General features: G+C 29.2%; 2 protein-coding genes across 2 annotated transcripts; one reads left to right on the forward strand and one right to left on the reverse strand.

The window, feature by feature from the left end:
• Nucleotides 1-4,492: 4,492 nt before the first annotated feature.
• Nucleotides 4,493-6,375, reverse strand: LOC146721180 (dynein light chain roadblock-type 2-like). Its single transcript, XM_085487320.1, has 4 exons — nucleotides 5,892-6,375; nucleotides 5,359-5,514; nucleotides 4,897-5,231; nucleotides 4,493-4,823 (listed from the first exon to the last, which is right to left on the reverse strand). Exons 3-4 carry the CDS (start codon nucleotides 4,952-4,954, stop codon nucleotides 4,612-4,614), a joined length of 270 nt encoding a protein of 89 aa, XP_085343446.1. The 5' UTR covers nucleotides 4,955-5,231; nucleotides 5,359-5,514; nucleotides 5,892-6,375; the 3' UTR covers nucleotides 4,493-4,611.
• A 6,623-nt stretch (nucleotides 6,376-12,998) lies between these two features.
• LOC146721181 (uncharacterized) lies at nucleotides 12,999-15,168 on the forward strand. Its single transcript, XM_085487322.1, has 7 exons — nucleotides 12,999-13,418; nucleotides 13,585-13,724; nucleotides 13,816-13,951; nucleotides 14,157-14,261; nucleotides 14,366-14,456; nucleotides 14,543-14,770; nucleotides 14,988-15,168. Exons 1-7 carry the CDS (start codon nucleotides 13,032-13,034, stop codon nucleotides 15,032-15,034), a joined length of 1,134 nt encoding a protein of 377 aa, XP_085343448.1. The 5' UTR covers nucleotides 12,999-13,031; the 3' UTR covers nucleotides 15,035-15,168.
• The last annotated feature ends 9,397 nt before the right edge of the window (nucleotides 15,169-24,565 follow it).

A 24,565-nucleotide genomic window follows, 5' to 3' on the forward strand; every position in this document is an offset into this window, starting at 1 on the left:
TCTTTTCTGAGTTCCGTTTTCTCTTAAGAGCATAAAGCGTCATGGAAAATGGTAATCCATAGTGGAGAAAAAGGTCCAGACCGTTACGCCTGGTCAGGTAAAAATTTTATAAAATAAGAATGAGCTAAAGTATAATATGAAACAGTCTGGCAGTGACCAGATGAATCACGTGCTTGTATTTCTGCAATTAGTAGATACATATGCAGTATCACAGTAAATTTCGTATTTTGCCAGCAGAAAATTAACTTACACAAATAGTTTGTTGCTATTTAAATTTCTATTGCTACCCTTGTGTTTCACAACATTTTTTTATAATGACAACGATAATGGATTTACCTCACGCGGTGATAGATATCATTCTTGGGTCCAGTAATATCACTATTGTAAGACCTAATTAGCTTTAGATGTGTGTGCAAACGTTTCCAGTTTGCAGCCAAATATAATAGTTATAACGAAAAAAAATATCTTCAGATGTAATTCTTATTATTTGGCAATTTTATTATTTTTTTCTATATTAACTGCAAACAATGTATTATTTATGCAGAACAATGTATTTTATAAAAGTAGAGTACATAAAATATTAAAATATAAAATTTATAATAATAAATAGTTAGACTAGTAATAATGTTAAAACGGGGTAAAATTTTATAACTTTATCGCTTCCTCCTACATTTTGACTCTGAATTATGTGAAGATATTTTTGACGATAACTTGGAAAAAACAATACAAAAATTTTAGGATAAATATATAATTTTAAAAGATATAATAATAATTTCAATTATTTACAAAACATAAAATTTATTAAATAAGAATTACACAGAAGAGAATAACTTATGTATGGTAATTCAAAACGATGACCTTGATAATATATCATGGTAAAAAGTCATGAGGTAAATCAGGTTGCTCTCTTTCTGTAAAGGTAATTAAATTATAATTTTACAATTTAAATAATATACAATTTAATAAAATTTATTCCTGATATCTTTTGGTTGTGAAATTTTTCGACGTTTTTTCCGTATTCTCCGTAAAACTTTTCTCAAAGATCACCTTTACATTACAGAGTTAATACATATTAAGAGAATTTTGTCAACAAATTTACAAAAGATTATTAAAATATATTTTATTTTATTTCAGATGGTCTTCTTGATAAAGAAATTTTATGACACACAATCTAAGGAAAATGAGATGAATTTAAAGAGAACAAATGAAAGGATAAAAAAATCGTATCTTTATAAAAACAGGCGTAATTTGTACTCACCTTAAAAAAGAAGGTAAAAAAAAGGCGACCAGTTAAGGGCACGCCATTAACAAAAATTATCCATTGCAAACCCATGTACAATAGAATTGTATGAAAAATTATCGATTATAAACCCATGTACAATCGTAACAAAAGTAATGAAATAAAAAAAAAATTGCGCCAAGTGAAAGTAGAAACTTGTACCAGTGGAAATTAAAGTTGCAGACATATATAGAGTCGTATATGAATCAATAAAAATTTAAATTTGCAAATGTAGAATTGTACCATAAAAAAACTTATCTTATAAAAAAAAAGATAAACAAGATGCCAAGTCCATGCGCCATGTGAAAAAGTGTTAAACAAAAAAGTATTTTTAAAGTAAAAAAATCTATCAATTGACAAAAATTTATGTTCTAAAAAATTAATATCTCTACAAAAAGTAATGTCCAATTATTGCGCGAATAAATAAACATTTTTATAAAAAATTAAAATTTAAAAACTTATGCAAATTTAAAATTAATATAAAATAAAAGAGAAATAAAAAATTTTAGTTAAAAAAACTGGGCGCGCTGCAATGAGTTTAAAAGTAACAATTTAATTTTAATATCATTAGAATATTATTTAGCAGCGCGCCCAGTTTTTTAACTAAAATTTTTTTATTTCTCTTTATTTTATATTAATTTTAAATTTGCATAAGTTTTTAAATTTTAATTTTTATAAAAATGTTTATTTATTCGCGCAATAATTGGACATTACTTTTTGTAGAGATATTAATTTTAGAACATAAATTTTTGTCAATTGATAGATTTTTTTACTTAAAAATACTTTTTTGTTTAACACTTTTTCACATGGCGCATGGACTTGGCATCTTGTTTATCTCTTTTTTATAAGATAAGTTTTTTTATGGTACAATTCTACATTTGCAAATTTAAATTTTTATTGATTCATTATACGACTCTATATATGTCTGCAACTTTAATTTTCCACTGGTACAAGTTTCTACTTTCACTTGGCGCAATTTTTTTTTATTTCATTACTTTTGTTACAATTGTACATGGGTTTATAATCGATAATTTTTCATACAATTCTATTGTACATGGGTTTGCAATGGATAATTTTTGTTAATGGCGTGCCCTTAACTGGTCGCCTTTTTTACCTTTTTTTAAAGGTGAGTTTTTAGAGATTATATCATTCATTTTTGTATATGATAAGCATCTTTAAATAAATAAGCAAATACAATTTTTCTGGCATTTTCTTATTTTAGGTACATATATATCCAATAATTAATATACAAAATTAAATATTATTCATCACACAATTTGTATCAAAATAATATATTTTTAAAAATTTATTTTAAATTTATTTAATCATTTTTATCATTGTGATTGTAGTGGCAAGGATTTTATTGCTCAGTGTCATTGCAAGCATCTGGCCTGTATATACCATAATATATTGCGTAATACATTGGCTAAGTATGACAATATGGATTTTGATAGATTCCCATGGAATATTGGAATTTTGTCGGACTTACAGTCATCCACCACATATGCAGCCTACAATTAAAGAACGCATTTATTTTATATTATTTGCTTTCGTTATTGGCATAGTTCACATTTTTATATATCTCAATGCTGTAGATAGCAAAACATTTTGGAAACATCTATCTTTCTATGTTATCTGCTTTTTTGAAAATATTGCAGCAAATTTATTATGGCAATATGCTGTCCTCCTGCAGTTAAAGAGGCTTAGTACTTTAATATAATCTTTATTATTTGTATCATTTCTTTTTTCTTGGGAATTACAGCAATGCTTTTGTACTATATTGTCTTGCATCCCTCAAAAAGACAACATACTTCAAACGCATCAGTTCAAGCAATGTAACTTTGATATTTATTTACTTTAAAAAATGAGAGATAAACTATACAATATGCAATTAACCTTATCTTATGACTTTTATAAATCTTATGATAAAATCTAACTCTCTCTTAATCTTTATTATGAAAAGAATCTCGGTATTATATGAAATAATTTCATTGTAATTAATAGTTTAACTTTCAAAAATTTTGCAAAATAAAATAACTCATACATTGTATTTCTACCATATATATAAAAAAAAGATAGGTAAATATAAATAAATAAATATATATTTATGATATACAATAAATAAATATATATTTATATATATATATATATATATATATATATATAAAATGTTGGATTTTTATTATATATATATAATTTTAAAAAATCTTTTTTATATGCTATTGAATTTTAATACATACAATTTTGATTATATGTATTTTAATTGATTATATTATAAGTATTTTTATATTATCTTAAAAAGACTGCATAGAATTATTTGTGCGACACTCTTATATGTATGTATAATTAATAGGGACCAACTACACATTTTTTTTTCCACTGAATAAAAACAATCTCAATATTAAAATTAAATTATAAAAAAGATACTGTGATATTTTATTGATGAGAAATGTACATTTATAATTGTATTAAATACAAGAATAAACATGCCATGAATTACTATATACAGGGTTTGTCCGGAAAGTAATGCGTCGCATTTTTTTAAAAAAGAATTTATTGATCGCATAGGTAAAACAACTTAAAATTGTTCGAAGTATGACCCTTCTGCGTCAATACATTTTTGCCAACGCGATTTCCATGCGTCATAAGATTTCTGGAACTCCTTGACTGGGATGCTGTTCAGGGAGGCCGTCGAAGTAGCTTGTACGTTGTCAACCGACTCGAGCTGTTGTCCTTTGAGCTCCCTTTTCAGCCGAGGAAATAAAAAAAAGTCCGCCGGGGCCAAACTTTCTTGAGCATTTCAAAAGTTTCCAGCGGCGTCTTGTCCAGCTTCACGCAAAACTTTATCGCATAGCGTTGCTCTATCGTTCTCTCCATCACAAGTTCGACGCGACCACTAAGCAGAGGTTCACAGAATAAGCCGTCCTAACCCTCCAAGCGCATGGAAACAATTGAGCGACCTACCGTTGGAAAGCTAAGGGTACCCCCCTTCCTCCCCAACCGGTCCCATCGCTCTGCGATGTATAGTCGCGTCACAAAAAAATGCGACGCATTACTTTCCGGACAAACCCTGTATACATATTTTCATAATTATCAAACTTAAAAATATAATATTGTTACCAAAGAAGAAAGCACTATTTAAAAACTCTAAAAGTTCATAATTTGTTAAATTAGTAATTAAATACTGCATTTTGTATAATTTTTAAGCTTTATTCTTTTATTTTTCTTTATTTAATTGAATAGATATTAACATCCAATGTAGCATACAGATTAAATTAACAACCAAAAAAATAAATCTTAACTTTGAAATATATTTTTGTTTCTTTTAAATATCAATCAACTGGATTTTGTACTACTATTAATATGAATTCTTTATCTGGTGCCATCATAATTTTATGTTTTTTGCTACGTATGCGCAAGAAAGTTAAATCATTTGTTGGATTCAAGTCACGTACTACAGAACGAGCTTTATCTGACAATTGACTTATCAAACCTGCGTATTGAACTGTTGTCGTATTATCTAATGTTGACTTTATAGGAATACCTAAAACAAATATAATTTTATAAATTTTTGTTTACAACTACAAGTAAATCATGTCAATGATCTCATGTAATACCTTCTGCATTCACCACTATTGTTCCAACTACCCTTTTATGAGACTGAATTTGTTTCATAGTTTCTTCAACCTCTTATAAATTATTTCATCGAAATTTATTAATAAAATTTTTATTTTAAATATTCCAATAACAGAAGCAAATCATATGGAATAAATGCGTTCTTTAATTGTAGGCTGCATATGTGGTGGATGACTGTAAGTCCGACAAAATTCCAATATTCCATGGGAATCTATCAAAATCTATATTGTCATACTTAGCCAATGTATTACACAATATATTATGGTATATACAGGCCAGATGCTTGCAATGACACTGAGCAATAAGATCCTTGCCACTACAATCACAATGATAAAAATGATTAAATAAATTTAAAATAAATTTTAAAAAATATATTATTTTGATACAAAGTGTGTGATGAATAATATTTAATTTTGTATATTAATTATTGGATATATATGTACCTGCAATAAGAAAATGCCAGAAAAATTGTAAAATAGTTCCTATAGCACTGATATTAGATTTATCTTGTTAAGCTAATCGAATGCTGCGATGATAACTAGCCATTGCCCAACCCATGCTCACAAGTGAGCTGATAATGCTACCTGCTTGATGTACAACTGAAAAAATATAGAAGCTAATTAAGAAAATTATTAAAAATATATGCATACTCATACATAGGCATTTATATAATTGAAATATTATTGAAATAATAGCAAAATATCTGATTTTGTATCACAGACTGTAAACTTGCACATAAATTATTATGACAATAAATTTGCAAATAATAACATTAAAATTGAATGTAAAAATTGAAATTGAAAATATCTAACCCCGCACGCTGTCAATATAGCGGAGGGCAACTATTATTAAAAATATATGCATACTCATACATAGGCATTTATATAATTGAAATATTATTGAAATATTATGACCATAAATTTGCAAATAATAACATTAAAATTGAATGTAAAAATTGAAATTGAAAATATCTAACCCCGCACGTTGATTGATTGAAAATATCTAACCCCGCACGCTGTCAATATAGCGGAGGGCAACTATCGCCGTCTGTTGTAAAACGTGCGAGATGGACATTTCCAATACATGCATCTATTTATGTGTTGTGTACGTGTGATATATGTGTGCGCATGTGTTGTATACGTGTGAATACGTGTAGCACGATACTACTATGTTTGCGTGGTCGATGATGACAATGATGACGGGGACGTTTCTTAAAAGAAATTTTTCATATTTCGACTTTGCAATTATATATCTCTGCTTACAAATCACGTAGAGCAGAAATAAAGACACTTTTATTATATAATTCAAACTCAATCTATCGATTAAGTCTAGTATAAACTCGATTGCTTCAGCCGTTATTGAGAATTCGAAATATTATAAAGACTCAAATGTCCGACTCGCGTTAAGATACACGGTGTCTCGGCTACGTCCTTAACTGGTCGCGAGACACTACCGTGTCTCTTGATGAGAGAATTAAAAAATTATATATCTCAAATTTTACATAATTATTATTATGATTCACTCAATAATACAAGAGGATTTGACGAAATATTTTGCACAGATAAATTTGATGAAATTATTTGTAAACCTAAAAACATCCTAAAATATTATTTTTAAAGTTGAATTGAAAAAGTTCTATACACAATTTTCACGGTATAGGATTTTTAATATATACATATATATATATATATATATATATATATATGTATACACATATTATCGTTCTATTTGTAGCCTAATGTATGTATAATTAAAAAAAGGTAAAAAAAGGCGACCAGTTAAGGGCACGCCATTAACAAAAATTATCCATTGCAAACCCATGTACAATAGAATTGTATGAAAAATTATCGATTATAAACCCATGTACAATCGTAACAAAAGTAATGAAATAAAAAAAAAATTGCGCCAAGTGAAAGTAGAAACTTGTACCAGTGGAAAATTAAAGTTGCAGACATATATAGAGTCGTATAATGAATCAATAAAAATTTAAATTTGCAAATGTAGAATTGTACCATAAAAAAAACTTATCTTTTAAAAAAAAAGATAAACAAGATGCCAAGTCCATGCGCCATGTGAAAAAGTGTTAAACAAAAAAGTATTTTTAAGTAAAAAAATCTATCAATTGACAAAAATTTATGTTCTAAAATTAATATCTCTACAAAAAGTAATGTCCAATTATTGCGCGAATAAATAAACATTTTTATAAAAAATTAAAATTTAAAAACTTATGCAAATTTAAAATTAATATAAAATAAAAAGAAATAAAAAAATTTTAGTTAAAAAAACTGGGCGCGCTGCTAAATAATATTCTAATGATATTAAAATTAAATTGTTACTTTTAAACTCATTGCAGCGCGCCCAGTTTTTTTAACTAAAATTTTTTATTTCTTTTTATTTTATATTAATTTTGTGAGAGAGAAATTGAAAAAATTCAGAAAGAAATCTCGAAGAAAGCAACTAATGGAAGAAGTTGCAACTATTACGATTCAACGCATGCAACCTGAAAAGGATATATGTTACGAATATGTAAAATCATCATTAGATAGCATTGCAGAAGCAGTTTTAAATTGTCTTAGAGAAAAACATCCCAACCATTCGATATTCTCGACGTCGGCTGAAACTTTTTCCTATTGGAGAATCAACAATATCGGTGATAATTATTGGGACGAAGCAGAAAGTACGCAGATTATGGATACACTCGAGGAATATATTTTTGGTAAATTAAACTTTCGACTATGCCAATGGACAGACAGAAATGTGGAAAACCTTTGTATAGATAACGTAAGTTATTTCTATCGATCATAAAATTTAAATTTATTTGAATATATTAAATTCATTAAAATATATTATAACCAACTCTATTAACATGCTGCGCGCATGGCCATGTTTGTTATATCTTAAAATTACTCTCGCACAAATTAATGTTGTATTGTAATATTGACAAAGGTGTTAAAAAATAAATGTGGCCAGAAAACAATTTTATTAATAATATATGAAAGCGTGGCCAGGAGACTTGGTTTACGTTGCGTTTTAATTAAGAAAGAGTTCGCAATTGACGAATACTATATATTTTGCATGCCAAAATAGTAAGTATAAATTAGAATTGAAATTAATTGAACATTTCGGCATTTCTAATATATTGCATACACACATATATTATAATTTTATATTGTTCGCAGTGCTATGAATAGGTTTGAAAATGCAAGATGTTACGATATAACCTTTGAAGAATTCCCGAAATGTCTTTACAAACAATTGTCGCTGTTTATGATGAACCGTAAAAATACTTTAGAAGACTTTATACTAAAACCTGAAGAGGTTGACAATTACATACATTGTATATGAATTTTCTTAACATTAATTATAATATACTTTTATAACTATGGCAAATAGATTAATCAATGAAATATGCTTTACACGTGATAATAGGCAGCAGGGATTATTACACAATCTCTCATATTTTTTATTTTTATAATCAGATCCCATTTCATTTTTGTATAAGATTAAATTTTTTTTTCAGATGTTGTCCTTATTAGTACGGCGCTTTGATTTATATTTGTGGAACGTAGATGGAACACATACAATTTATACTTTATATTTATGTGGAATATTTACACTTCATCAGGTATGTTAGCACTATCCGGGTAGCAAACTGACTGCCAATAAAAGCAATATTTACGAATTGTATAAAAAAAATAAGCAAATCAAATTAGATCTTATTTTTTTTAGCGGCATCTACGAAATGAACGGTTAAAAAAAAAGAAATTGTATAGAAGGCCAGAGAATGCAAAGTTTGCAGTTGGAATGATAGTTAAACATGGTGACAAATCATATATAGTTATTTTATTATGGATATATAGATTAGAAATAATTATAGAATTATAATTATAGGTAAAGAGGTGGGTGTGATCGTCGGATGGGACAAATATGATATTGATAGAAGTGATACAATCTTTTTAGACGTGAATCAATATACAATGTTGTTGGATCCATTTTTTCGTGAATTTACAGCAACATATAAATTCGTACATCAACAAATATATTACATTATTCTCACTGAAGATAATAGACTTCGCAAAGTAGAAGAAGGTATAAGCATCATTATATATATAAACCTTTTTATTTATTTAGTATACGAAACTCATCTCTTTGCATGTAATCTCTGATAACAGTTTTTGCGTGCAAAATTTGCGCGCATTATGCATATAAACTGTGTACGAGATTTGCCCGAGTTTTGCATGTGGGATATGTTTAGTCGTACATATTTCACGCAAATGTTTAGCTTATGTATTATTTATTACACCAGCAAATCACGTGCAAATGGATATCAAATTGCCAAAAATATGCCAGTGATGTGATAGTATGACAGCAATATGCTTGTGGAATATGCTCATGTTGCATGCTTATAACGAGATGAAATTGCGTGCAAAGTGTGCTAGCATTTGCTATCACTATGACGACCCTTTAGGATAAAGTTCTGCTTGCGCCATATGAGCTGCTTTAGTATGTAATGGCTAGGTATATATTTGCGCGCGAAATGTTTTCTGGAATATAAAATAATACTTTATTTCGTTTCCGTTATTTTATTATTATATGTTTTATATTTATTGTATTTATTATAATTTCTTTATTATTTATTTCATTTATTCCTTTCTTTCTCTTAGTGATTATGAATTTAATTATTATTTTTTATTTCAAACGCTATAACTTTAACAACGCCGAAATGGATCGATAATAACGAAATAGGTCGCTATTTTTGTAAATTCGAAGGCACGCATTATGTGCCAAATAAAATGTTAGCAAAAATTTATCCGTATAACGCCGCTACAGAAGCCGAGATAGAAATTGCTGAAACAATGTTTGATCTTTGATTGTTTTTCAGATTCTTGATATTGTCATTCATTTCATTTATAATATATTTAATTTTGTATATATTAATAACATATGATTCCATAGTTTTTCAAGGCAAGCAATGTTTTCTATTATTGTTATGTACACACATGTGTTATGAAAATGGTATATTATGTTTCTCTGTCTTATAATGAATCTATTATTATCAAAATCAAATTGATTTATACAAAATGGGGGTTTAAACTCATTTATGATAGATAATGTAAAATAAATGGAAGTTTTTCATTTCAAAATGCAAAATGCAAAATGCTTTTGAGACACCCATTTAAAATAGGAAAACGAAAATGTGCATTTTTAAAATAGCTTTTCACAATAAAAATAATTCTTTCAATATTTTTATATATACAATATGTATTTGTAAACTTTTATTTTTTACTATTGACTTTTTATAATTATCACCTATATTTAAATTTTTACCTTTTTATTAATTTCTTATAAACTTTTTGTATAAACTGTCTTTTATAAACTTTTAATGTATTTTTAATATAAACGAAAAATAAATAGTTACAAAATTTTCATAGAATTGTAGAAAATGTTTATTATAATTTCTTTAATAATATTTTGCTTGTGTGTATGTTTTAAGTACATTTTCTTGATTATTCAATTAATTTTTGGTTTTTTTACAAAAAATGTATTTAAGACAAAAGATGAGTAATAATACAGGATAATAAAAATTGTAATAAGGAGAAATTTTACTTCGCCTTGAGCCACCCGTAGAACGGCCGAAATTTACACGAAAGATATAAAAATAATATTATATAAATAAGTATATAATTATAGAAAACTTTGATTCACAAAATTCATCAAAAAGTTTATAGTTAAATATTTTACTTTATAATACTAATCACATACACACGCCATTTAATATAAAATCTAATACACACATACATTTCATATTTTGAAAGATACTTTATTTATAAAGTATCATTAAATACATATAATTTATACATAAAGTATCTTTATATGGACAGTATCTTTCAATATAAAATGTAATGTGTTAGATTTTATTTAAACTAATTCTCAATGTTCCTCAATGTTCTTAATAAAGTAATTTTGGTAAATTTTGGTATATGTGTGTATGTGTATGCGTGTGTGTATGCGTCTGTGCATGTATCAGCAGAAAAAGGTCTCTTACACACGGCAAACAAACACGCAACACTCACGCATGCATATGTATGCACACATGCACTTCCGCTCGTATATTCGCATGAATGCACGCGCATACACAAACATACACACATCTACACATGAAATATAGTTATATCCTAAATTTATATGTAAATTTTTCAGGACAATTAATTGCGAATATTTCTTTATTACTGTATACTCAATATAACGCTTCAGTATATTAACTTTGTAGTAAGAATAATTTATTAAGCCCGTAAAAAAATTTAAATTGATTAGTTTATGAAAGCAATTGTTGAAAAGCGGTTAGCACAGATGAATGAAGTAAATAATTAAACAAATTATTTTGTGTTAATTTAATAAAAGTATATATACATACGTATGTATAAGTTCTCGTTTTATTCATTTAATAATTTTCCTCATATGAGGTTTTAAAAGATATTTTTAATTGTTATAAAATTTTGTTGGTAAAATAATAAGAGCATTTACTGCTGACGCTAATTGTACAGCCTGAACAAATTTGTTTGTCTAACATAGTATTGCCTCGATTTACAATAGAATATCTTTAAGAATCTAAATTGTATATTGCTATTCTATAGTTCTCTATCTTTTTCTATTTTTAGAACGCAAATGTAAAAAGGAAATAATGTGTCATCTGTTTTTGAATTCCGTTTTCCTTTTGTGATTATAAAGCGCCATGGAAAAAGGATCTATATTGAGCCCAACACATAAGGTCCAGACCGTTGCGTTGGTCAGGTAAAAATTTTAAAATCATTCTTATTTTAAAATTTTTACTTGATCAATGCCTGACCAACCCCAGTCAGTAAATAATCGGTCGAAAAGACGTCGAATCGATATCGATTCGACCAATTTGACATCGATTTGACATCGATTCCACGTCGATTCGACGTCGATTTAACATTTCTGGCTGGGACGTCTTACAATCCACACTCAGTCGTGGAAACTATATGTAGTGATCAGGTGAAACACGTGCTTGTACTTTCTGCAATTGTTAAATACGTATGCAGTATCACATACTGCAAATTTCGTATATTTGCCAGCAGAAAATTAATTACACAAATAGTTTGTTGCTATTTAAATTTCTATTACAGCCTCGTGTTTCACTAAAATTTTTTTTATAATGACGACAATAATGGATTTACCTAACGAGGTGATAGATATCATTCTTGGGTCTAGTGATATCACTATTGAAGACATAATTAGCTTCAGATGTGTGTGCAAGCGTTTCCAGTTTGCAGCCAAATATGACAGTTTTAAGGAAAGAAAGTTTCTTCACAGGTAATTCCTCTTTGCAATTCTTTTTTCATTCTGACTGTGAATTGTATAGGCATTTATGACGAGAAACTTGGAAATACCAAAAAAAATTCTAGGATTAATGTATAATTTCGAAGATATAATAACAATTATTCATGATATCTCTAATTGTAGAATTTTTCAATGTTTTTCCCGTATCTTTCGATAAAATTCCCACCGAAAATCATCTTCAGATTAAGCAGTCAGTATTATGAGAATCTTGTCAAAGAAATTTACAAAGAATTATTAAAATATAATTTGTTTCATTTTCAGATGGTCTTCTGTGAAGATATTTTATGACACACTATTTAAAGAAAATGAGAATGAATTTGAAGAGAACGAAGGAAAGGATCAAAAAATTGTAAACTTTATAGAAACAGGCGTAAATTGTATGAGAGAATTAAAAAATTGTATATCTGAAATTATACATAACTATAATTACGATTCACTCAATAATAGAAGAGGATTTGACGAAATATTTTGTACAGATAAATTTGATGAAATTATTTAAAAACCTGAAAACACCATAAAATATTATTTTTTCATTGATGAATTGAAAAAGTCTTTTACACAATTTTCACGGTATAGAATTTTTAATATATACATATATATATATATATATATATATATACATGTATACACATATTATCGTTCTATTTGTAGCCTAATATATGTATAATTTATCATACAATTAATATGATAATTTTTTAGGAGAATTGATTGCGATCTAACTGAAATATATATCAATAAAGAATTATTTCTTTATATGAGTTTATGCTTTGTGAGAGAGAAACTGAAAAAATTCAGAAAGAAATCTCGAAGAAAGCAACTAATGGAAGAAGTTGCAACTATTGCGATTCAACGTATGCAACCTGAAAAGGATATATTTTACGAATATGTAAAATCATCATTAGATAGTATTGCAGAAGAAGTTTTAAATTGTCTTAGAGAAAAACATCCCAACCATTCGATATTCTCGACGTCGGCTGAGAATTTTTCCTATTGGAGAAACAACAATATCGATGATAATTATTGGGACGAAGCAGAAAGTACGCAGATTATGGATACACTCGAGGAATATATTTTTGGTAAATTAAACTTTCGACTATGCCAATGGACAGACAGAAATGTGGAAAACCTTTGTATAGATAACGTAAGTTATTTCTATCGATAATAAAATTTAAATTTATTTGAATATATTTATATTTATTAAAATATATTATAACCAACTCTTTTAACATGCTGCGCGCATGGTCATGGTTGTTATATCTTAAAATTACTTTCGCACAAATTAATGTTGTATTATAATATTGACAAAGGTGTTAAAAAATAAATGTGGCCAGAAAACAATTTTATTAATAATATATGAAAGCGTGGCCAGGAGACTTGGTTTACGTTGCGTTTTAATTAAGGAAGAGTTAGCAATCGACGAATACTATATATTTTGGATGCCAAAATAGTAAGTATAAATTAGAATTGAAATTAATTGAACATTTCGGCATTTCTAATATATTGCATACACATATATTATAATTCTATATTGTTTGCAGTGCTATAAATAGGTTTGAAAATGCAAGATGTTACGATATAACTTTTAAAGAATTCCCGAAACGTTTTCACATACAATTGCTGTTTATGATGATCTGTGGAAATACCTTGGCAGACTTTATACTAAAACCTGAAGAGGTTGACAATTATATACATTGTATATGAATTTTCTTAACACTAATTATAATATACTTTCATAACTATGGCAAATAGATTAATCAATGAAATATGCTTTACACGTGATAATATAGGCAGCAGGGATTATTACACAATCTCTCATATTTTTTATTTTTATAATCAGATCTCATTTCATTTTTGTATAAGTTTAAATTTTTTTTTTCAGATGTTGTCCTTATTAGTACAGCGCTTTCATCTTTGTTTGGGGAACGTAGATGGAACACATACATATTATACTATTTATAATTTATGTAAAATATCAAATCATCAGGTATGTTAACACTATTCAGGTAGCAAACTGATTGCCAAAAAAGGCAATATTTACGAATTGTATAAAAAGAATAAGCAAATCAAATTAGATCTTACTTTTTTTAGCGGCATCTACGAAATAAACGGTTAAAAAAAAAGAAATCGTATAGAAGGCCAGAGAATGTAAAGTTTGCTGTTGGGATGATAGTTAAACATGGTGACAAATCATATATAGTTATTTTATTATGAATATAGATTGAATTTTATTATAGATTAGGTATAATCATATAATTATAATTATAGGTAAAGAGGTGGGTGTGATCGTCGGATGGGACAGATATGATATTGATAGAAGTGATACAATCTCTTTAGACGTTACACAGAACTTAGACAATACATGGAACGTGAATCGATATGCAATGTTGTTGTATCAATTTTTTCGTGAATTTACAGCAACAATTAAATTTGTACATCAACAAATATATTACATTATTCTCACTGAAGATAATAGACTTCGTAAAGTAGAAGAAGGTATGAGCATCATTATATATATAAACTTTTTTATTTGTTTAGTATACGAAACTCATCTTTTTGTATGTAATTCCTGATAACAGTTGTTGCCTGCAAAATTTGCGCGCATTATGCATATAAACTGTGTACAAAACTTGCCTGAGTTTCGCATGTGAGATATATTTAGTCGTACATATTGCAGGCAAATGTTTAGTTTATATATTATTTAATACACCAGCAAATTACGTGCAAATGGATATCAAATTGCCAAAAATATGCCAGTGATGTGATAGTGACAGCCATATGCTTGTGGAATATGCTCATCTTGCATGCTTATAACGAGATGAAATTGCGTGCAAAGTGTGCTAGCATTTGCTATCACTATGACGACGCACTAGGATAAGGTTTTGCTTGCGCAATATGAGCCGTTTTAGTATGCAATGGCTAGGTATATGCGCGCAAAATATTTTCTGGGATATAAAATAATACTTTATTTTGTTTCCGTTATTTAATTATTATATTTTTTATATTTATTTTAATTTATTATAATTTCTTTATTATTTATTTTATTTATTTTTTTCTTTTTCTTAGTGATTATGAATCTAATATTTTTTTTATATTTTAGACGCTATAATTTTAACAACGCCGAAATGGATCGATAATAACGAAATAGGTCGCTATTTTTGTAAATTTGAAGGCACGCATTATGTGCCAAATAAAATATTAGCAAAAATTTATCCGTATAATGCCGCTACAAGGGCCCAGATAGATATATTTAAAAATTTGTCTGATATTTTCAAATACTTTGTATTGTTATTCTTTCCATTTATAATAATTTTTATTTTGTGTACTATATATGAATAACACAAGATGTCATAGTTTTTCAAGGCTAGTAGTATTTTCTATTATACTTATGAACACACTAGCTTTTCGGACCGCGCTTCGCGCGGTCCTCAAAGCCAGCCTTTCTATTCGGACCGCGCTTTGCGCGGTCCTCATATAGTCTATATTAAATCCGTTTTAACACAAAAAATTAATTCTTTTTTTGTATTACCGCGAACTACTTCTACATTTGTTGTTCGACTTTCACGAAATTTATACCAAAATAAATGTTTAAATTTTTTGTGGATGACTACTATGTTATCTATTTCTTTCTCCCAGATATTTTATTTTCTTTTTTTAAGACACGCTTTCTCTCTCTCTCACTCTAAAACACACGCGCTCCCTCTCTCTCTCTTTAAGACACATGCTCTCTCTCTCCTTATCTCTCTCCCTCCCTCTTTCTTTAAGACACACGCTCTCTCTCTCTCTCTCTCTCTCTCTCTCTGTGTGTATGTGTGTGGGGTTTTTTAAGTTTACGCTTTCACCTACGCATCCACCCACACAATCGCATATTTATGAACGGATTTTTTAAAAAATTGGTACCAAAATGTTGCAAATTTTTGGCGACGATGTGGTTTTTTCAAGTGTTACACCTCCACCCACACGCATGCGCATTTATGGACCAATTTTCACGAAATTAGTACCAAAATGTTGCAAATTTTTCTGAGAAAGCTGCTGTGTGGTTTTTTTAAGTTTTATCCCACCCACGCATGCATCCACGCATTCACACATTTATTCACATACTTTTTTGAAAAGTTTGTAGTTAAATTTTGTTGGAGATGGCTACTATGATTTAAACAAATTTTTATCATCCTATTCATCCACCCACGCACCCATGCACCCATTTGCATACGCATTTATTGACTTGGTCACACCAAGAAGTAATTTTTAAAAAATTTGTGTACGTATTTGTGATTATGTGTGCAATTCGTGTAAATAAACCTTTAATTTGTATGCAATTTTCACGAAATTAGTACCAAAATGTTGCAAATTTTTGCAATCACAAACATGTACACAAATTTATTTAAAATTACTTATTGGTGTGACCAAGTCAATAAATGCGTATGCACATGGGTGCATGGGTGCGTGGGTGGATGAATAGGATGATAAAAATTTGTTAAAATCATAGTAGCCATCCCCAACAAAATTTGAGTACAAATTTCGAAAAAGTCTGTGAATAAATGTGTGAATGCGTGGGTGAATGCGTGGGTGGGATAAAACTTTAAAAAACCACACAGCAGCTTTCTCAAAAAAAATTTGCAACATTTTTGTACCAATTTCGTAAAAATATTGGTCCATAAATGCGCACGCGCGTGGATGAATGCGTGGGTGGAGGTGTAACAATTGAAAAAACCACATCGTCGCCATCTTCAAAAAATTTGCAACATTTTGGTACCAATTTTAAAAAAATCGGTTTATAAATATACGATTGCGTGGGTGGGTGCGTGGGTGGAGGCGTAAACTTAAAAAAATAAAACACCAGCTTTGTCAGAAAAATTTGCAACATTTTGGTACTAATTTCGTGAAAATTGGTCATAAATGCGCATGCGCGTGGGTGGGTGCGTGGGTGGAGGTGTAACACTTGAAAAAAACCGCATCGTCGCCATCTCCAAAAAATTTGCAACATTTTTGTACCAATTTCGTAAAAATATTGGTCCATCAATGCGCACGCGCGTGGATGATTGCGTGGGTGGAGGCGTAAACTTAAAAAAATAAAACACCAGTTCCTCAGAAAAATTTGCAACATTTTGGTACTAATTTCGTGAAAATTGGTCCATAAATGCGCATAGCGTGTGGGTGGATGCGTGGGTGGAGGTGTTACACTTAAAAAAAAACCGCATCGGTCGCTATCTCCAAAAATTTTGCAACATTTTGATACCATGTGTTCAGAAATATTGCAAAAAAAAAATTTTTTCGCAAAAACATACCCTCCTCTGAAGAAAAAAAAATAAAAATAAAAAAATTAAAAAAAAAACCCACAGCAGCCACCCCCGAAAAATTTGCAACATTTTGGTACCAATTTCGAGACAATCGGTCCACAAATGCGGAAGTAGTTCGGGCACAGACAGACAGACAGACAGACGGACGGTGCTTATATATATAGATTAAATTAATCCCTCTCTCTCTTTCTCTCTCTCTCTCTCTCTCTCTCTCTCTCCCTCTCCCTCCTCAATATTATATATAATAATATAATATTATAAATAAATATTATATAATATAATCATTTTTGCAGTAAAACAGAAAGCTCGATGGGCAAGAGCCGGAAGAGGTACCAATTTAAAAAAAAAATCGGTTCATAAATATACGATTGCGTGGGTGGGTGCGTGGGTGGAGGGGTAAACTTAAAAAAATAAACCAGTAGTTTTCTCAAAAAAATTTGCAACATTTTGGTACTAATTTCGTGAAAATTGGTCCATAAATGCGCATGCGCGTGGGTGGATGCGTGGGTGGGTGCGTGGGTGGGGGTGTAACACTTAAAAAAACCGCATCGTCGTTATCTCCAAAAAAATTTGCAACATTTTGATACCATGTGTTCAGAAATATTGCAAAAAAGATTAAACATACCCTCCTCTGTAGAAAAAAAAAAAATTAAAAAATTAAAAAAAAAACCCCACAGCAGCCACCCCCAAAAAATTTGCAACATTTTGGTACCAGTTTCACGAATATCGGTCCACAAATGCGGAAGTAGTTCGCGTACATACATACAGACAGACGGTGCTTATATATATAGATATGTTAATATGTTATATGAAAATCGTGTATTATGTTTGCTCCACCTTATGACGAATCGATTATTATCAAAATTAAATTGATTTATATGAAATGGGGGTCTAAACCTGCATTTATAATAGAAAATGTAAATAAATGCGTTTTTCATTTAAAAATGCAAAACGATTTTGAGACACCCATTTAAAATAGGAAACAGAAAATAGGTACTTTTAAAATGTTTTTACAATATATATATATATATATATATATATATATATATATATGTTTGTGTGTGTGTATGTATTAATTCTAACTTTTCATTATTTAATTACTTCTTACAAATGATCAATTATATTTAAATTATTTTTTATTAATATAAATTTAAAGTGTAAGATAGGCAATATTTTTTATTAATATTTATAAATTTTTTGTATAAACTGTCTTTTATAAACTTTATACATTTTTAATATAAACAAAAAAAATTACACAAATTTACATGTAATTACAAAAAAAAATGTTCATTATTGTTTACAGATATTTATGCTTAATGACTTCTTTAATAACATTTTGCTTGTTTTAAATACATATTTTGATATTTTGATTAATGTTTCGTTTTTTTGCAAAAAAAATGTATCTGAAATAAAAAATGTGTAACAAAACACTGTAATAAGAAGAAATTTCAAATCGCTGTACTTCATCTTACGTTACTCGTGCAAATTGCACAAAATTTACACGTAAGATATGCAAAAATAATATTATACAAAAATAATATAAAAATGCAAAAATAATATAAACATAATGCATACAAAAAATAATATATAAATTATTTTAAAAGAATATGAATATATAAAACAATAAAACTTTGATTCAAGGTCACATTAAAAAGTTTATAGTTAAATATTTTATTTTATAATTCTAACACATACACGCACCATTTAATATAATAAGTATCTTTCAATATATGTGCATGTAATGTAATTTGTTAAATTTTATTTAAACTAATTCTCAATGTTTCTTAATGTTTCTAAAGAATTCACAGGGTTTCAAGTCAGGCGAATACAGCGGTTAGGGAACGACAGGGATGTTTTTCCGTGATAAAATCTCCGTCCACAACGCTTTCGATTACGGAGTTTTGGGCGCGGAAAACATCCCTGTCGTTCTCCAACCCCTGTATTCGCCTGATCTGAGTCTCTGTGACTTCTTTCTCTTTCCGAGATTGAAAACTCATCTCAAAGGACATCCTTTGATACGACCGAAAACGTAAAAGCGGCTATAACTGACTAGCTGAAGGCTATTCGGGTTTCTGAGTTTTAGTACTGCTATGAGACTGGAAATAATGTCTCAGGCGCAGTGTAGCTTCCCAAGGGAACTATTTTGAAGGAGACAGAGTTAAATTGTAGTTAAATTATAATAAAAGTTTATCTCAAAACAGTCTCATTACTTTATTTACACACTTTGTATATATATATATATACAAGGTCCTTTGTTTTGTGATAATGACACGAACAAAAATCTCACAGAAAGCAGCTAATGGAGAAAGCTGCTACTATTCAATATGCGAAACCTGAAATGAATGTATTTTACTCATGTGTAAAAGCATCATTAGATAGTATCGCATAAGAAAGCTCTAATTTACCTTAAAGAAAACATCCCAACCATTCAATATTCTCGATGTCCGCTGAATCTTTTCCTATTGGAGAAACAATAATATCGATGATAATTATTGGAACAAAGTAGAAGGAACGCAGATTATGGATACACTCGAGGAATATATTTTTGGTAATTTAAATTTTCGACCATGCCAAAAGACAGACACAAATGTGGAAAACACGTGTATAGATAATGTAAGTTATTTATAGATTATCATATTTTTTCAATTTTTTAAAATATATTATGGCCGACTCTGTTAGATAATGCTGCAAGCATGGCTATATATTTATTATATGTATATTAAACTTATACTCACGCTATAATTTATTTTTGTATTGTAATATCTGCCGCAGGTCTTAGAAAATAAATGTGAAAATATAATTGTATCAATAATATATATGTCACTGTGTAACAGGAGACTCGGTTTACGTTGCGATGTAAGAAAAATAAAAAATTATGATTATATATTTTGGAAACCAAATTAGTATATATAAGTATAATATTGATTTTCAAATTGGCTGAACACTTCTGCATTTTTACTTTTGTCGAGAAAACACACATGCATATATTTATAATTATAATGCGAGATGTTATAGTATAACTTCTGGCAAGTTTCCAAAATGTCTTCTCAATCAAATGTCGCTTATCAAAAAGTACGGCGGCATCGCACATTCTAGAGAAATGCAATGACACCTATAGAGATTGGCAATTATATATTTTACATGATATCTGTTATAACACTAATTATAATATATTTTTATAACTGCGGCAATGAGATTAATCAATGAAACATATTTTATACGTAAAGAGATAGACAGAATTGTACAGTCACTCATTTTAATATCAAATTATTGTCATTTTATCTTTGCTCATATTCAAATCTTTTTTAGGTGACATAAAATTTAATGAATAACTCTTTTAAAGTGAAGAGCTTTACTGATATTAATAGTGGAGAATTTATGACTAGTGGTAATACAAGTAATGTATCTACATAAAAAAAATACTTCATCAGGTATGGTAGCACTGTGCATTAATTCAAGAATAACAATAAAGATAATTTCTTTGATGCATCTCACTGATGGCACGTACAATTTACATATGAAATCGTAATTATATGTACCCAGCTAACTATTTGCTTGGAAATTGTTAACAATCGGGAAACAAAATACGACCAAATATGACTGCAAATCCAGGGGCCTACTGTGTCCTCGAGTACGCTCCAATTGCAATTAAAAGTTGAAAGTATATCCTAACATCAAGTTGGGTGCAACGCCAGAGCAGATCTGTCACTAACAGTGCGACGACAGATTGGCAACAAACTGGGAACAAATTTGTCAATCGTAAATTGAGGACAGATTTGCGCCAAAGGTTCAGCAAAGCGAAGAAAAATCCTAGATCTGAAGGATCTGCTGCATTTTTGGCATCAATCTATTGTCAACACTTTTGACAGATCTGCTTGCTACTCATTGTCACTTTGTCAATATAGTTTGCTACAGATGTTGAGAAATATTACTGAATTTATTCTCAAAGTGTTTTGTAATGACAAAATATGTTTCTTATCTGCGGCCATTTTACAAACAAAAGTTGTTGCTTACATTTGCCTCCGCAGAAATGGTTAGCTGGGTATATAATTTAATCAACTGTAATTTAACTTGCTATAAAAAGGACTGTATTTATAATTGTATGAAAAGAGAAAAATTTTCAGATCCTGCACACTAGAAGAATTTTAAATATACGAGTATATAACGTAGTCATCTGTAATTAAACTTTATTGCTAAAGAAGACTATATTTATGAAATTGTATGAAACAGAAAGCAATTCAAGTTAAACATTTTCAGGCCCGCACACTAGAAAAATACTTTAAAGAAGCAAAAGAATCAAATACAAGGCCACAAAATGTAAAGTATTGCAGTTGGAATAATAGTTAGACATGGTGAAAAAGTATAGTTATATTATTAATAATTACACTGGCCAACAAAATTTCATCATTTTCAAATTGTTTTTAAGGAATGTGTATTTTTTTTACTAATTGTAAGTTTGGATTACGCTAAAGAAGAATCTAACCTGGAAAAATATTAAATTGGTTCTAGTTTTTTAAAAAACCGGGTCAAAAGTGTAAAAAAAACGTGTTTTTTTGTCTTTTTTGAACATCGCTAGAAAAACAACGGGAGCTTTTGGGAACCTGATTTGGATAAAATAAAATCTTAAATATTGCTCTTTTAGGCCTATTTTAACATCGCGTATAAATAGTCGAAATTATTTATAAATACGATGTTTGTATAAATATGAGTTTGTGTAATAAATCTTGTCTTAATCATACAGATGCGCGTTTGCGAGTAGCTTCAAGTTTAATGACACCTAATATTTCGATCTGTAGTCTAAATGAGCAAGGTTTGAGCTTTTATTTTATCCTCATTAAAAGGTTTAGCTTTCGTTGTTTTTTTGTACTTACCTCATTTTGTTAAAAACTAGAGCCAATTCATTATTTTCTTTTCCAAATTCGGATTGCACGAGAAAAAATCTATTAGAATCAGTTGCCCGACAAAAAAGCTGTGTTAGCCAGTGTTATAGATTGATTTTAATTAGAAATAAGAAATAATTAAAATATTATAATTACTAGAGGAAAAAGTCGGTGTAATTGTCGGCTGGCTGCACAGGCAAGCTGATTTTAAAGAGCCACAAACATATAACACAATTTTGACAGATATAGATGAAATGCATCATGTTGAAGAAGGTATGAATATCATTATATGTTTACTTTTTAAAATTATAATTTTTTATTATACTAGTTCGTATATCTTTGTATGCAATATAAAATAATATTTTATCTTATTTTATTTTGTTTCTTTATTTAAATATTACATTTATTATATTTAAATTACATAATTATAATTATTTAGTTATTATCTTATTTTATTTATTTTCTTTACATTAGAGATTATAAAATTTGCAATTTTTATTTTATTTTATTTTAGATGATATAACCCTTACAAGTCCGAGATATATTGATAATAGCAAAATTGGTCGCTACTTATATAAATTCACAGGCACGCATTATTTGCCAAATATTGTAGAATGCTAGCACGAATTTATCCGCATGACGCTGTTATAATAGCCCAAAATATTTAAAATAATTACTATAATTATATTATTATTAATTATTTGAATATATATTTATTAGTCAACTCTAATTTTATAATTAAATATTGTACTTGACACAGTACTGACATACACACATATACAACACACGGGCATTTTATGTAATATAAATTAATTATTTTCAGTATGTATACAATGTGTTTAATTTTATATAAAACAGTTTTACATGTTTCTCCATTATAGCAAGAAGACAGAAAGGCTGAATAGAGAGGTAGGGGGGGATAGAAAAGGAGGAGTTAAGGGAGAATGATGGAAGAGATAGGGGAGAAGATAACAGAGAAGTTAGGCGAGGAAATGAGAAAATTGAAGATAGAAATTGGAAAAAGGAGGGGTAATGGAGAGAAGAAAGAAGAGAATTGAGCAAAAGATATAGAGAGCCTGGAGAAGAGAGTGATAGATTTGGAAGCAGAGTAGAGGAAGAGTGAAGAAAAGGAGGTTAAGAGAAAGAGAGGGGGGGCTAAGGATGGAGTAAGGGGATAAACGAGAACAAATAATAGTACAGGTGAGAAGGACTAGGAAAGAAATTAGAATGGAAGGAAAGAGAAGAGAAGAAGAAACAACATAGTTAATAAAAAAGAATGGAGAAAGGTAAGGGAAGGTGTAAAGGAAAGAGTAGAGAAATTAATGAAAGAGACGGAGTAGCGAAAGCATAGATATAATGTGGATAATGATTTTGAACAAGGAAATTAGGGGAAAGGAAGGTGAAATGGGTGGTAGTAAAACTAGGAAGTGGAGAACAGAAAAGACAGTTAATTGAGAGGAAAGGAAGATATTAGAGTGAAAGAGGGTGAGAATAGAAGATTGATTTAAACATGGGAAGAGAGTAAAGATAAAAATGTGAGACTATGGAGATCGCGGAGATCAGAAAGGAGGAACAGGAAAACAATTGTATGGACGAGCTAATGGAAGGATAAAAATCACATGATGTATGGTGGAGATGGGGAAGAGGAGGGAAGGTGTGCTTAAAAATTGGAAAGGAGAAATTGAGAGAAGGTATAGAGAAAATGAGGGGGGAAGAAGGGGGGTATTAAGACAGGAATGGAGGAAAAAAAGGGATAGAAGAAGGGAGAAAGAAGAAAGGAGGAAAGGAGGAGGGAGAGAACAATATTAAGATAGAAAGAAGGAAGGAACAAGGTAGACGGATGCAGACAGAAGAAAGGAACATGAGAGAAAGGAAAATGAGGATAATTAAAGAGGATGAAAAATAGGTTTTTTGGTAATTTGGGCAGGCTAAAGATAAGAAGAAAAGTTCTGGCAGAAATAGAAGATTGGAGGTGGTGGTTTGATTATGGAACCATTGATATAGAAAAGGGGGTGGGAGGAGATTAAAGATGTTAACCGAAAGGATATGATGGGAGAAGCAAGCAGCAAGAAGAGAAAGACGAAAGTGAAGACCGATGGGGGAATGATCATGGG

Source organism: Nylanderia fulva, unplaced genomic scaffold (assembly GCF_048542155.1).
Source record: "Nylanderia fulva isolate GAGA-0341 unplaced genomic scaffold, ASM4854215v1 Scaffold530, whole genome shotgun sequence".
NCBI classification, from domain to species: domain Eukaryota; kingdom Metazoa; phylum Arthropoda; class Insecta; order Hymenoptera; family Formicidae; genus Nylanderia; species Nylanderia fulva.

Excerpts from the sequence above, each read along its gene's own strand:
- LOC146721180 (XM_085487320.1), bottom strand. The coding sequence starts at position 4,954 with ATGAAACAAATTCAGTCTCATAAAAGGGTAGTTGGAACAATAGTGGTG. Across the intron at positions 4,824-4,896 it reads AATAGTGGTGAATGCAGAAG|GTATTCCTATAAAGTCAACA; the intron begins GTATTACATGAG and ends TATTTGTTTTAG.
- LOC146721181 (XM_085487322.1), top strand. The coding sequence starts at position 13,032 with ATGAGTTTATGCTTTGTGAGAGAGAAACTGAAAAAATTCAGAAAGAAA. Across the intron at positions 13,419-13,584 it reads AAAACCTTTGTATAGATAAC|GTGTTAAAAAATAAATGTGG; the intron begins GTAAGTTATTTC and ends ATATTGACAAAG. Across the intron at positions 13,725-13,815 it reads ATATTTTGGATGCCAAAATA|TGCTATAAATAGGTTTGAAA; the intron begins GTAAGTATAAAT and ends TATTGTTTGCAG.